We start from the raw sequence: 15,324 nt of genomic DNA, 5'->3' as shown, positions 1-15,324 counted from the left end.
GGCCGGGGCCGGCGAGGAGCCGCAGCGCGCACCTCCCGGGCCACTCCGCGGATTGGGCCAGACGCGGTCCCAGACGTGATGTCATTTTGACGCCCGGGACCCCAGGCTCCCCTCGCCCCGGCGCCCCCGCGCGCGTCCCCTCGGTCTCTCCCTTCCCGCCCGTGCAGCAGCGTGGACCGCCGAGCGCCGGGCTGCCTGCCGCCTCGGGCGGAGCCGCGGCGCGGGGCGGGGGGTCCTGCGGGCGGAAGTGGGCGGCGAGGCGCGCGGAGGCTGCGGGCTGCGGGCTGGGCGCTGGGCGCTGGGCGCTGGGCAGCCCTGGGCGGCCGCCGCGGCCCGCAGCTCCCGGCCGAGCACGGCGGCCGCCTCCCCGCGCCCGGCGCGCGCCCGCCCGGCCTTCCGCGGCGCGGGGGCGGAGCAGACGGGCAGGGCCGCCGCCGCGGCCGAGCGAGGCTGAGCCGCCGCCCCCGGGCCCGGGAGGAGGGGCTGCCTCGGGGGCGCCGCCGCGACCCAGATCGGCCGGGCGGAGGCGGGCGCGGGCGGCGGCCCGTCGCCTCGCGTCGCCTCCCGTCGCCTCGCGTCGCCTCGCGTCGCCTCCGTCGCCTCCGTCGCCTCCGTCCTCCGCCCGGCGCCATCCCTCGGCGCGCCCCACCCGGAGCCCGGCGAGCGCGTGGGGGCGGGGAGGCGAGCGCGCGGAGCTGGCGGGCGGCCCGGCGGCCCGCGGCCCCCCAGCCATGTCGGCCGACGAGATGGTGCAGATCCGCCTGGAGGACCGCTGCTACCCGGTGAGCAAGAGGAAGCTCATCGAGCAGAGCGACTACTTCCGCGCGCTCTACCGCTCCGGCATGCGCGAGGCCCTGAGCCAGGAGGCGGGCGGCCCCGAGGTGCAGCAGCTGCGCGGCCTCAGCGCCCCGGGCCTGCGCCTGGTGCTCGACTTCATCAACGCCGGCGGGGCCCGCGAGGGCTGGCTCCTGGCCCCGCGGGCGGAGCAGGGCGGAGGGGTGGAGGAGGAGGAGGACATGGACGAGGCGAGCCTGCTGGCCGAGCTGGTGGAGGCGGCCTCCTTCCTCCAGGTCACGTCCCTGCTGCAGCTGCTGCTGTCGCAGGTGCGGCTCACCAACTGCCTGGAGCTGTACCGCCTGGCGCAGGTGTACGGGCTGCCCGACCTGCAGGAGGCCTGCCTGCGCTTCATGGTCGTCCACTTCCACGAGGTGCTGTGCAAGCCCCAGTTCCACCTCCTGGGGGCTCCTCCTCAAGGCCCCGGGGACGGCAGCCTGAAGCAGAGGCTCAGAGAGGCCCGGATGACCGGGACTCCTGTCCTCGTGGCCCTGGGGGATTTCTTGGGGGGGCCCCTGGCCCCTCACCCCTACCAAGGGGAGCCCCCGTCCATGCTCAGGTATGAGGAGATGACTGAGCGTTGGTTCCCGCTGGCCAACAACCTTCCTCCCGACCTGGTGAACGTCAGGGGTTACGGGTCCGCCATCCTGGACAACTACCTCTTCATAGTGGGCGGGTACAGGATCACCAGCCAGGAGATCTCGGCTGCGCACTCCTACAACCCCAGCACCAACGAGTGGCTCCAGGTGGCCTCCATGAACCAGAAGAGGTGAGTACCCTGCAGGGCCCCTTCCTTCCTTCCCGGCCCCATTCATTCACCAGTCCATTCCCCTCCTGTTCCCTGGGCTGTCAGGGGAGGTGGCGCCGAGGTGTGGGGATGACATCCTCAGGACTGTTGGTGGCCTTGACTCTGGCAGCTGCGAACTTGAACTTGCGAGGAAGACGTGACCCCCCCCCCCCCAACCCCCGCCCAGTGAGGTCACCTGGCTGAGTAGTTTCCTTGCAGGCATCGCGCTTACAGGCAAACTGCCTTTTTTGCCTCTTACCCCGTGGAGAGAAAGAGGTCTGTGGTTTCCTCGAAGGATACTTTAAAAGAAAACTTTTAAAAGTTTGTTTTCATTTTTCCCCTTTTTATTTTTTTACTTTTTATTTTTTAGGCTCTCGTCCTGATTACAGTGACACACTTGGCAGTGACCTGTAACGCTGTCTTGGGAAGACTTTGTTGTTGTTGTTACTGACTTTGAAGCTTTCCACACTGGGGCCCCCAATCTGTGACCAGGACATGACCATTAGAGTCGTACATAGGATCGTCTTTCTGATTCTTTATTTTCTCTTTGGCATCTCCTTTCCTTCGCAGACAGTTTCGTCTCATTGACCCGAAATTTGAGCCTGGCAGTGGTGACCTACAGAACATTTCAGTCCACCCAGCCTTCTTCCTTCCCATCCTCAGATCCCTCCCAACATGCCCTTGGGGGACTGGAAGACAGGAAAAGGAGGTGCGGAAGGGAGGGAGAGAAGGGAATGGAGCTAGGAAAGGAACAGGGGGATAAAAAGAGCAGACCAGATACAGGGAGAGGTGGTAGGCAAGAAAGATGGTAGAAGTCAAGATGGCCCGGGGCCATTCACATACAAGTGGGGGGAAGAATCAGTGTGACCCACGGAAGGACAGGAATACCCTTTCTTCTGGTCTACTTGTATCCATCTCAGTCCCCACAGGAGCCTCACCCTGAAGTGTGGAGCAAAGTAGCTGGGGGACTCTCCACCAGGCAAAGAAAGCCGTAACAGGAATGGGAAGACCATTGACTTGACTTAGGGTACCCCAAGCCGGTGGCTTTATTTCTACTATAACATGAAATTCATTATGGAAAATGTTCTTTTTTTTTTCTGATGATAAAAATAATAATGATTCTAGAAAAATGGAAAAATGGAAAAGAATCAAGAAACAGAGTATCTCACTGCTACTCCCTCCCTCACAGAGGCAATAGCATCTACAGGTTGGGATGTTTTCTTCCAACCCCTTTTTAGTGTATTATTTATACCACTGAGATGATACTGTATTTAAAATTTGGTATTAGAAGTGTTATTTTAAAACAAATGCTAAGAGCTTTAATTGAAGCAAGAAAGGAATATTCAGTGGTTATAGATGGTGCTTGGATTAGGGGTGGAAGGCCCAGGACCTGTCACCTCCACACACATATCTCCCAACTACTTCAACTGGTGTTCAATAGCTCCCCGCCCCCAACTCCAGCTCAAACTCTAACACACTTCACAGAATTCTTTTTTTCTTTCCTTTTTTTTTTTTAAAGAGAAGGGGTAGGGGCAGAGGGAGAGAGAAAATCCTAAGCAGGCTCCATAGCCAGCTCAGAGCCTGATTGATGCAGGGCTCAATCTCACAACCCTGAGATCAAGAGTAGGATGCTTAACCAACTGAGCCACCCAAGCACCCCTTTTTCTTTCTTTACAAATCTTTGGTAGTCCTTTTCTCTTTTTTCTTTTTCTTCATAGGACTATCTTTTCTGTCCTCTGGGGGGGGGGGGGGCGGAGAAAAGTATTTGAGTAATGCACGAATACATGCTTAGAAAAATTGCCAATGATGTGAAAAAGCCACAGAAGTAAAAAATATGAGTATCTATGGACATATATTTATATATTATACATTTATAAATATGTTATAAATGTATATTTATATAAACCAAATATGTTGATAATTGTTAACAAGGAAAAATGTACATATGCATATACATGTAGGGGTGTGTATGCATCTTATATATCTTTTTACCTTAAAGCTGATTAGGCTGTGCTGATTATTATGACCATTAATATTTCCACTTTGAGAGTTTTTTTCTATATCAACAAATGGAGAGCTATCTCACTCTCATTAATGGCTTTATAATATTCCTATGGCTCTACCATAATGTAATCAGCCCTTCCTTTATTCAGGAACATTTAAGTTGCTTCTATTTGCCATTATAAACAATGCTATAGTGGACATCTTGTCCTATGTGTGTCAGCTTAGCAGGCATATATCAGTCCTGTATGGTCAACCCCTGGAATCCCTGGATAGGTGGGTCAAAGTACATGTACGTTTTAAATTTTGGTAGCTCCTGCCAAATTGCCCATCAGAAAAATTTTCAGATTTCCTCTCCTGTCAACAGTGTTTGAGCTTGCCAGTTCCTATACTTTTGCCAAGACAAGATATTATCATCATTTTTTATTTTTACCAATCCAGTGAGCAAACACTGGTGTGAATGTTTCTGCTTAAAAGAGAAATTTTTCCCTTCATACGATTATTGGCCTTTTGTATATATTTAGTAAATGGCCTTTGCCAATTAAAAAGAAAATTGATTAATCTTTTTCACATTCATTTTAGAAGTTCTGTTTACAGATGTAGAATTAATCGCTTGTCTCTTAGGTAATGTTGCACATGTTTTTCCCCTGCCTTTATTTTATCGTAAGGCCTCAAAAATGAAGTCCCTAAAGTGACCAGGCAGGTGAAGTCAAGGAGTAGAAGGCTGGGTTGGAGTTACCGTGAACCAGACAGCTACCCCCCCCCCACCACAAGAGGGCTCCACCTCGCAGCCACAACTTGTTGCCACCTAGAAGTGAGGAATGGTGTTGCCAGCCAGCCAGATATCAGATTTTTAAATGCTGGCAGGTTGCTTCATTGAAAAAAACCAACATCAACAATAAAAAACACCTTGCAGACCAAACAGATTGCAGGATAATATTGTGAGCCTCCAGTATTGGACCTCAGGTTTATAGTGTATTATATGAAGAAATTTAAAATTTTTTATAGTCAAATGTGTCATGTACCTCCTATTAGCTTTTAATTTTGTATAGGAAAGGCTTCTACAAGCTAAGAATATACAAATATTCATCTAGATAAAAGTAATTTACATTACTTTTATATTTTTGCCTTTTTACATTTGTATTTGAATTGTATGGAGTTTATTTTTATATAAGGTATAAAGTAAGGTTATAACATGTTTTCTAAATGTCCCAGTGGCCTCAATCCTCACTGTGATTTGCACGACCAGTTATCAGATACTAATTTTCCTGTTTCTATATTGACAAATTGGCCATTCCTTTATCAATTACATACTTTTAAATTATTGTAGCTTGGTAAACTGTTTTATTGTTCATGGGGCCGAGATCTGTTTGCTCTGTTTTATTTTGATTCTCTTATCTATTCTTTGTACATTGTCTCCTTCAGGTAAACTTTAGAGTTTGTCAAGGCCTTTTGGAATCTTGATTGGGATTACATTATATTTATCAGTAGCTGGGGGAGGATTCATAGTTTCATAATACTTTGCAGCTGGAAAAATGGTTTGTTTTTCCATGTATTTACTTAGGTCTTCGGTCCTTCAGGGAAGGCTTCTTTTATTATCTTTGTATAGTCTGTATATTTTTTTTTATTACAAGTATTCTCAGGTATTTTCTAGTTATTGTTGTTTTCTTTTTTAAAAACATTTATTTATTTATTTATTTATTTATTTATTTATTTATTTATTTATTAATTAGCAGGATGTAGGCCCCCGTGTAGGGCTTGAAGTCATGACCCTGAGGTCAAGAGTCACATGCTCCACTGATTGAGCCAGCCAAGCACCCTGAGTTATTGGGCTTGTTTTTTTTTTTTTCTGCACAGTATCTTTTCCCACCAAATTTTAAAATTGGATGCCATATTGGAATTTGTAATCTTCTTTATCTCTCTCCTACTGTGACTCAGATCTGACATCAACTCAACTGGGAGTCCTTTCTTAAACTCTCAGTTGGGCTAAATATTCCAATTCTGTGCTTTTCTAGCATGCTCTCCACCTTCAGTTGAAATTTTCTGCTTCTGTTTGTTTCTCTCCCTTCTGATGAGGGCCAATTCAGTCCTTATGTATATGCCTACTGCTAACATGGTGTCCAGCAAATAACAGATGCTTAAAATACCTGGTTATTTTGAATTATGGAATATATTATACATTATTATAATAAAAGTGAATTATTTTTTTAAATGTGACATTACTGTATTTTTATCTTGTAACCGTCATTTTAGTTATTTAGAATAGCTGAAAAATGTTAATGTTTAATTGAACATTTACTCTGTACTAGGTACTGTTTTTACTGCTTTGGGTGTATTATCTCACTCTTCACATACACTGTATCGGGCAAGTTCCCATTTTACAGAGTCAGAAACTGAGGCATAGAAAGTTAAGTAAATTGCTAAGTTGTGTGTAATAAGTAGAGTAACCAAAATGTAAATATCCATTGACTAGATATAAACATTTAGAATATTTATAATTTGACTTATAGACTGGCAGTGACCATCCTCATGAAGACTTTTAAATTTTCTTTATTTTTTTTATTTTTTTTATTTTTTTTTAAATTTTCTTCTTAGAAATTATTTTTTTCCGAGAAGTGGAGCACATACACTTTGTGGTGCTGTGCTGCTTTTTAAAATTTCATTACATGTATTTCAGCTTCACCACAGCCTTTCCGTCCAGCATCTTTCTAGTCACTATTGGGTGAACAACAAAGATGACATAGTTCCTATTCTCAAGGAGTTCATGATTGAGTTTAGATGATGAGACAAGTAAAAATGAAACCTAGAATGGGATTATTTCTGGGTAATGTGTCTAACACAGTTTCTGGAAACATCAGAGGTAAATTAGAAGCATAAGCAGATTTTGGCCTCTGGTCACACATGCTACCTTGATTCACTGCCTTTGTGAAGTACCTGTGCTGTTTTACTTTGACAAAGGGGTCATATGCAGAGCAGCCCACTTTCCCCAGGGACTGAATAGGATGGTGATCTCAGAAACTTAAATAATAAAGGACAGGCAGGAACCCTAGGATTGAGAGATTCTGTAGTGGTGCTCTATGACCAGTAATGCCTGGAGAAAATGGTGCTGTGTGACCAGTAGTGCCCTGCCTCTCTGACAGGAAGGAAGGAAAGAAGGAGGGAAGGAAGGAAGAGAAGGAAAGAAAGAGATGTTAATGGTGTGCCCGCACACTTACTTGAAAATGACAATATTAAGTACATAGCACTCTTTGAGAGGATGCTTGGAAGTCCAGGTATGCAATCCTTCCCAGTGATCTGAATGTAGATTTGATCTCAGGAATTGTCAGGACATAACTCTTCACATAAGAAACTTCTGTGCCCACAAAAGTACTTGCCTTCCTTTCGCACTATAATTGGTGATAACTGGCAGGAACTGGCCACTGTCACAACAGTCGGTTCATTAATTTCTCTATTTCGGACGTCTCTAGTCTCTTAGATTGCCCTGCACTTTTGGTCTGAAATTGTTCTGTGTGTGAATACAGCAAGGCCGGGAGATAGTTAAACAAGTCTCCTGGCAGAGATGGAATTACAGTTGTCAACCTTGGCTGTCCCCTTTTCCTCTGAGTGAAAGTTTAGTGTTTTAGGGCATGTCTAGAGTCATGGAACCCTTGAGAGATTTTGTCCTCTCTGGTCAACATTGCAGTGGAGTCTGAGAATACTGTGAAGGAAAGAAAACTATGTATCTACTCCCCGCCCCAGCCCACTGTGATTTTGGCCAATAGTTGGTTTGTGTGCTCTGGTTTCTCAGACATGGTAGTAGGTAGCAACCTTGACTATTTCTGTTCCTAACTTTTGCGCTCTCCCCTTCCTGGTCCCCAGGGGAGGTTAATTCATATGGAAGTAGCAGAAGGTAGGCAGCAGAAGGGGAAGGAAGGGACACAAACACCCAAGTGCTCCACAGACTGTATAATCCTCTTCTGAGTAGTTGAGAAGATCTTGCCATTGTGAGAAAAGATCTTGCCATTTCTCTCTGATGTTTACTCTACCGGTAACAAACTATTCTACGGATGGTTTGTATTTCTTGAGCTCTTACTCTGGGCCACATGTTGTAGACACTTTTAGATGTCACTTCCTATTTCATGCTCACAGCCTCTCTTTGAGGTAAGTACTCTTACTGGTTCCATCTCCCCAGAGGGGAAGCTGAGGCTCAGTGAGTTCAGTTACCTTGCACAGCAGTCATGGGACCAGCACTCAAAGCCACTCAGGCCTCTGTGTCACCTGCCACCCTGCAGTTGTATACAGCTACTGTTCATCTGTGTACCAGTGTTCAGCATATTTCATGTCACTTAGTTTTTAAGGATTTAATGAGCTCTTTATTACCTTGAAATGGAGTAGTAATTAAATCAGCATCTATTTTTTTTACTTTTATTTCTATTTACTGTAAGCCAGTCAGTTATGTAGCTACAACACATCATTATTTGATTTAAAAATTCTTCTTTTTACCCCCTGAGGGTAGTATGTCAGGGATCAATATTAAGAAAACACTAGAGATGATTGTTGTTGTTGTTTTTTTTTAAATCAATTAGCTTAGATTCATACTTTCACCATTCAAGAGGTGAAGAGTGAAAGAGTTATTTTCAGAAAGTAGGAAATGAGGGGCTACGTGGCAAGTATTTATGGATAAGAGAGAACTTTGTGCATAATTCTAGAGTACATTATAGCTAGTGACAGTTGCAGTTAAGAAATGAGAAACAGACCCACTCAGAGTTAAGAAACTTAGGCTTATGGGATGCCTGGGTGGCTCAGCAATTAAGCATCTGCCTTCAGCTCAAGGCCTGATCCTGGAGTTCTGGGATCAAGTCCCACATCGGGCTCCCTGCATGGAGCCCGCTTCTCCCTCTGCCTATATCTCTGCCTCTCTCTCTGTGTGTCTCTCATGAATAAATAAATAAAATCTTTTAAAAAAGAAAAGAAAAGAAACTTAGGCTTATAACATGCAGAAAAACATTCCCTCTCATGACCCCTCTCTGCAAGTGTTCCCCTTTACAGCTCTTACTATGTGTGACATTATGCTTTTCCCCACTTCACAGATGGGGATACTGAGGCTCAGATGAATGGAGATTCAGTGACTTGTCCAAGGTCACATAGCTGTTGAGTAATGGAGCTGAGATTTCCCTGTTTAAACCTGGGCTCCTAATCCTTAGCAATATGCCTCTTCATTAAGTGGTGTGTTTCGGGGTGGCAGTTTCATCTCAATTTCAGTATTGAAAAGTTTCTTCTCTCCAAGTGAATTTGAGCATGCTGGGGTCTGGAGAGATGGAATTGTTTACTTTTAACTGCCTATTCATTCAGCCCTTACATGTTTACTTAGGACAAATGATTATGCTGGATGAATATTAAAAACTGTTTTGATCTTACAAAATTTACTATCTATGTACTTTTGGGGAGCAAAAACAAATTGCGGGCTGGTAAAATTTATTGCTTATTTACAAGCTTTATTTCCTTTGGTTCCCCAAATTTGCACACAGAGAGAGGGCATCATGGTCAGATTTTAAGGACCATTGGCAGCGGAAAAAGTAAGCAACATAAACCAGACCCCCCAATAACTGCCACCCCAGCAAAGTCTGTTGGCATGAAATATGAATGCCTGGCTCGGTTTAATGGACAGTATGAAGTTCTTGTTGAAGGGTACTCTGTTCATTCTCTGATTTGGAAAACAAAACAAAACTAAAACTCATTTAAATGTACACATTACAGGCACCTTTGAAAACATCTTACTGTTTTAGTAGGTGGCTATTACCAACATGTTCTATGTCATTATGCATCAGTGTTAAGCACCTGTTAGGAGATCATAAATGGACTACTCATTCCCTGTTTCTTCTTCGTCTACCCTCTTACATGTGTTTTTCCTATGTGGCCTCTACACCCATTATTTCTTAAGATACTGTTACTTTTGAAAATGTTGTGTTGGCGCTAGATGTGGCCTCCAAGTTGACCTGGTCTACTTTCTTTATTTCAAACACTAGAAAACGGGGAAATTATAATGATAGTATCTTATCTCAGTGTAGTACTTGCTGATAAACTGCTGTAATTGCCTTGACCATTCTGTGATGGGTATTAGCCCCATACCAGAGATGGCGAAGTGGGATGTTTGAGCCAGGGTAAGATATCTGGTTATCAGCAGAGGTGGGGTCTGAGCCAGGGTCTCCTGATTTGTGCTTCAGGTCTTTGTGTTGCATTATGCTCTCTGCTCACACTCCCATAAACTAGAGACTACTGCATGTTTCAGGGAAACTGTCTTAAATGTTTATCTTGTCTGGCCTTCAAGGAGTCCATTAATCCCTGTATGCTGTGTTGAAACAAATTAAAAAATCGTAAGACTTTTTTTTATCTAGCGTCTGAAGCCTGAGAACTGTTTAATTGTATTACTGAATATGGAGCTTAAAACCAATATATTCTCTTTTTAAAATAATTTTCTATTATGATAGGTGAGCATTTGTGAATTTAAGTATTTATTAATATGTGTAAATACTCGAAGAGTGTTGGATCAGAATATGTTTAATTAGTTCAGTGCTTATGTAGCCCTACATTATTTGTTGTGAAACAATATATAAGAGGCCCTCAGACTGGAAGTGGAGCGAGTGATCTACCTAGGTGCCCTTGTGGTAAGTGGCTCTCTGAACCACCCTTCAGCAACCACCCTTAGCATATGCCTGTCTGTGTAGGAGGTGCTAGTGTGTACCTAACATAAAGCCTACCCACTAGGTAGGAAGAATGGAAAACATTCTGAGTAGAGAGGGGAGTGAGGTGGTTACGCATTTCTCCCTTGGCACTTGCTCCCACAAAATATCATTGGTTCTTGGCATAAGGCTAAGCAAGACTACTCTTGGTTATATTGAATTGCTTATCTTCAATTGGTAACATTTGGAAAATGTATCATTCTTGTGAATTCTGGGGTTGGAGTGGTATTTGAGATGTCATTTGGTCATTCCTCTGTCCCCAGGCAGAATGGACATCCAGCTCTTGGAGAGCTAATTTTCTTTAGATATCCAACACATTCCTTACTCTGCTTTAGCAGTTCATGCCATTGCCTTCTTAATGGTCAAAAAACTGACTCTGGACCTTTGTGTCTCTCTTTCAGGTCTAACTTCAAGCTTGTGGCCGTTAATTCAAAACTCTATGCCATTGGTGGGCAGGCCGTTTCTAATGTTGAGTGTTACAATCCTGAGCAGGATGCCTGGAATTTTGTGGCACCCTTACCAAATCCTCTGGCTGAGTTCTCTGCGTGTGAGTGTAAGGGAAAAATTTATGTCATTGGAGGATATACTACCAGAGGTAAGTATGTGGTCCTCTTCTATGAGCTTCGGCAGCCTGGAGAAGGGCAGGAGGGTGCCAAAAGAAACACTTTGGTGTAATTTAATACATTATATACTGGACATTTACATATCTGGAAGAAGAGAGTTGTATACTACAGGGGTGTTTTGGAAGGGAGGGGACCTTTGATGCCTTTGTGTGATCATGAAAATTGAATGGGGTAGAGGATGCTATGAAGAGAATATATGTTTTCTTTCTGTTCTGGCCAGCTGTCTTGTGACTTGACTGGGCAACTCCCAACCTTCTCCCAAACACATTTAACACTATGTAATTTAGGGCTAGAACATTCTGCAGATCTTTGCTTTCACTTTCTTCCTTCTTGAATGCAAATATATCAGACATAATTTATAGAAACTCAGTGCTAGGCTGTTGTTCACATATCCTAAGAGGATTATAAAAGACATGAATATAAGACCATTCTTTCCTGACCTCCTCCCAGAGGTGGGAGGTGGTTGTACTGTTTATTAAACTGTACTTTTTTTTTTTGGTGGCTATTTGGTAGTTGATAATTTGGGAATAAGTTTCTCCAGTAGGTTTTATAGTGATGTTCTTGGTAGGAAGCATCTCACATGATAGTGATAAAAAAAAAAAAAAAAAAAAAGCTTGACTGTGTTAAGAGAGGCAGTGGTGGGCCACCAGGAAGAGGTGTGCCTTTCCCTTTATCTCCCTCCAATTGTGTCCAAGTTACCTCTTGGCCAAGGAAATTTATTTCTTCATTTGGTTTATCTGATTGTAAAATGCCCAGAACTTACAGAAAAGGTATAACTAGACTCATGGGACTTTTAGCCCCATTGTAGTAGTAGAGTTACCATTATATCTGACATAGTGAAATAACCTGTCTCTCCTTTATGCTATAATATGGGAGGACAGAGCTCTCCAGCCTTGCTGACAGGTATGGAGAGAGGTTACTGATACATCACTTTGTAAAGGACAAAAATCCACATGCTAATATAGGTGCCAAAAATTCTTTTTACTGTAGCCAAATGTGTCTTGTTTGGGGGATTTATATTAGAGGAAGAAGTTCTGTCAATAAATGTTTTATGAGCATCTGATTTACTGTGTGTGTGTGTGCGCGCGCGCACGGACATGTGCAAAAGATTCTGAGTAACACTTCTTAAAGTATCTCTAAACAGTTGGCTGTGGAAGGGAGGATGGTGAGTGGTGTTTTAGTTTCCTATGGCTGACTTAACCAACAACTACAACTTGGTGGCCTAAGACAATTTCTAGAAGCCAGAAATCTGAAGTCAAGGTGTGGGAAGTCACATCCCTTTTGAAGGCGCTAGGGGAGAGTCCTTCCCTGCCTCTTCCATCTTTGGTGATTCCAGGTGTTCCTTGGCTGGTGGCTGCATCCCTGCAGGCTCTACCTCCATCTTCACACACCTTCTCCTCTGAGCATATCTACGTCTTTTCCTCTTCTGTCTTTTATAAAGACACATTCCTCATTGGATTTTATAGCCCCCCTGGGTTATCTAGGATGATCTCATCATGAAATCCTAAACTTCATTGAAAGGTACAAAGTCCCTTTTTCCAAGTAAGGTCAACATTCAGAGGTTTTGGGGTTAGGGAGTAAACATATCTTTTTGGGGGCCTGTTGAACTCACTACAGGTGCTGTGTTTATGCATTTAAGGAGGGGCAGTGACCATGGGAAACAGGGAGTTTTTTTTTTTTTTTTATAATGCCCTCAGATTTTCATCACTGTGGAGCTATTCTCAATGTCCCTCCCTAGTGACATTCTACTGAAGATAAGATAATTGCCAGCTTTTTTTGGTTATAGATAATTGGGTGAAAAAATAAATAAAGAGACAGAGAGAGACCTAAGAGTCATTTCTTTTACCTTCAATATTGGTGTTCAGGTACAGCGGTCAACTTCATATGCTTAACGAAACCATAGCCCCCAGAGAATTCCTGTGAGTGCATATGTACCTCTGTGTGTGTCTGTGTGCCTTTTTCTCCTAGGAAAGTAAATACAGTTATTTACTTTTGAACATTTCTAAGAATTCTGATTGCTCCCTAGATTTTGTCACACAGAAAGCACCCTTTGGGCTGACATAATGCACACATAACCCTTGGCTTCTCTTGTGACCAGGAGCTGGGAAACACTGACAGGCAGTACTGTAGCCCAAAGAGTACCCTGCTGGTAGATTTCCTAGTTCTTCCATGGCCTGGCTGAGCAAATGTTCTTTAGATCTGACCTGGAAAACCCTTGCTTGTGTGTTTTCTAGTTTCTCAAGCCACTACTAATATACCTTCTTCACTTGGGCCACCCACGGTGATTCCTGTCTCGGGTTCCCCAAGCCAAATACCTGTGATGGGATGGTTGGGTGATGTGGATGGATGGATGTTTGTGTAAAGGTTGAAAATGGGTTTTCTGAGATGAGAGGGCAGGACAGTTCCTTGTACTCTGAAATTCCCCTCCTCTTCTGTTTGGGATCTTCTCAGCACTTCCTAATAGTTACCTGTATTTAGAATAAGAAATCAGAATTGTTTTGTTTTATGAACAAATGCAGGGCTCAAAGTTGGGTTATTAGCCTGCTAACTTCTTAAGTTAGGTAGACTTTAAAATTTAGTAAGTAATTCACAATTTTTATGATAGCTGTTTGATTATATTAATTCTGTAGCAGGCACTGAGGAAATGAAAAATTCAATAGAAAGCAATAGTAACCACTCCAGGGAAGAAGGGTGATTTGTTAAAGTTCAGAATCACCTCCAAATGTAAAAGCAAAAAGATTATTCCACCAACTCAAACCACCTCATCATGGTCTGAGCCCTTGTTGGGTGAGGAGAAAAAACATTTACAGAAGACCTGGGAAGACCTTCAGACCAGGGACTGAGAAATCCATGGAAGCCTCACTAGAATAAGTCCTTTATTCATGTGGAGGGAAAGCCAGGTTACTAAGGAGCACTTTTTGATAGATTGGAACCAAACTCCCTTGGACTGTCTCCAGAATGAGTTTTATCACAGTAGCTACAATAAAAAGAAAGGTAGGGAGGTATTAATGTGGGTGGAAAAAAAGGACAGTTTCCTAAAGCTGTAGCAGTTCTGAAATTTCTACAGGCATGGGGACATGTGGTAAACGAAAGGTTCAGTCTCCTTCTAGTTCTTTTTTTTTTTTAAGATTTATTTATTTATTCATTCATTTATTCATTCATTCATGAGAGACAGAGAGAAGCAGAGACATAGAAGGAGAAGCAGGCTCCCTGCAGGGAGCCCGATGTGGGACTTGATCCCAGGACCCTGGGATCACTGAGCTGAGCCCAAGGCTGATGCTCAACCACTGAGCCCCCCAAATGTTCCTCCTTCTAGTTCTTTCTGTGCTCTCTTACCAGGCACTCGATTGGTGTCAGCAGTAGTGGTGGAGCTCTTTCATCATTGCTAACTGGGAGTGGGTCCTCCTGTGTCTCACCCCCAGGGGGAAGTGTTGTACGCCTTAGTTACATATCTGTTCCCAAGCTGAGTTGTCTCTTACACTGATGAATTTTGTTGTTTAAACAAAAACAACAAACAGAAAGTTCATTCTTTCTGATAACTCAGAGCATTTTTTATTCTGCTGAGACTAAAATATTCCATTTATTTTTTCCGCAAGGAGGAGAAAAAAAAGAACAAATAATAAGGGAAAAATGAAAAGAGATACTTTAAATTTCACAAGCATTTTTTTCAAAAAGAGAGTAAACAATATTTTTTCCTTAAAGCAGCTATGAATGCAAGATGATTTTGGAGTAGCCTTTGATCTGCTTTCTGATTTTACCCACATAAGAACTAGTCATCTCTTGTGAAGTGGGCACAGGAAGAGGGAAGGGCCTTTGTTAGTATGTCTCTCCTGTTACAACCGAGAAATAGAATTGCCAAGTGATTCTATGGCTTGAAGGGCATAGGTGATAGTTTCTTGGGTTTCTCCTGATTGCAATTGTGTGATTTCCTTTAGACTAGCCCCTGAAGATCTTGCTTGGCTCACTTGTCTTATTTAGTATAGTTGGCTATCAAAAGTAGATCCTCTTCGGGCTCAGCCTATCATCTGTATTAAGAAGTCAGTAATTCTGTAGCTGTTGAAGAGAGTTCCAGGCGCTGATTCTTTTTACATGGATTTTGGTGGTTCTAAACTGTGTAGGGGTACCAGGGAGGAGGAGGGTATGCTCCAATCACAGCTGGCCATGTCCTGGCCCTCTGGATTCTGAGAGCCTCCCAGGGAGGGGACACACCTGATTGGATTATGGGAATGAATCTAAACAGATCACCTCCTAGTCATTTCGAGAACTGTTTTTCCAACCTCTGCTTCTCTGAAATAGTTTTGCCTCTCTGTTACCAAATTATTCAGGTGGGGGTCGGTGTTTATTACAGCTTAGGCAGACG

General features: G+C 43.8%; 1 protein-coding gene across 3 annotated transcripts in view; it reads left to right on the top strand.

Moving 5' to 3' along the window:
- Positions 1-629: 629 nt before the first annotated feature.
- Positions 630-15,324, top strand: part of KLHL42 (kelch like family member 42) — a 34,352-nt gene continuing 19,657 nt past the window's right edge. For all 3 annotated transcript variants that reach the window (XR_012017563.1, XR_012017562.1, XM_072798494.1), the window contains exons 1-2: positions 630-1,603; positions 10,743-10,936. Coding sequence is in view for 1 of the 3 variants with exons in the window: in XM_072798494.1 (XP_072654595.1) it covers positions 732-1,603; positions 10,743-10,936 (1,066 nt within the window). In the remaining 2 variants the exon portion in view is untranslated. The remainder of the gene's footprint in view (positions 1,604-10,742; positions 10,937-15,324) is intronic.

This window comes from Canis lupus, chromosome 25, assembly GCF_048164855.1.
Source record: "Canis lupus baileyi chromosome 25, mCanLup2.hap1, whole genome shotgun sequence".
Lineage (NCBI taxonomy): Eukaryota > Metazoa > Chordata > Mammalia > Carnivora > Canidae > Canis > Canis lupus.
This window is presented reverse-complemented; position numbering and strand designations above follow the sequence as displayed.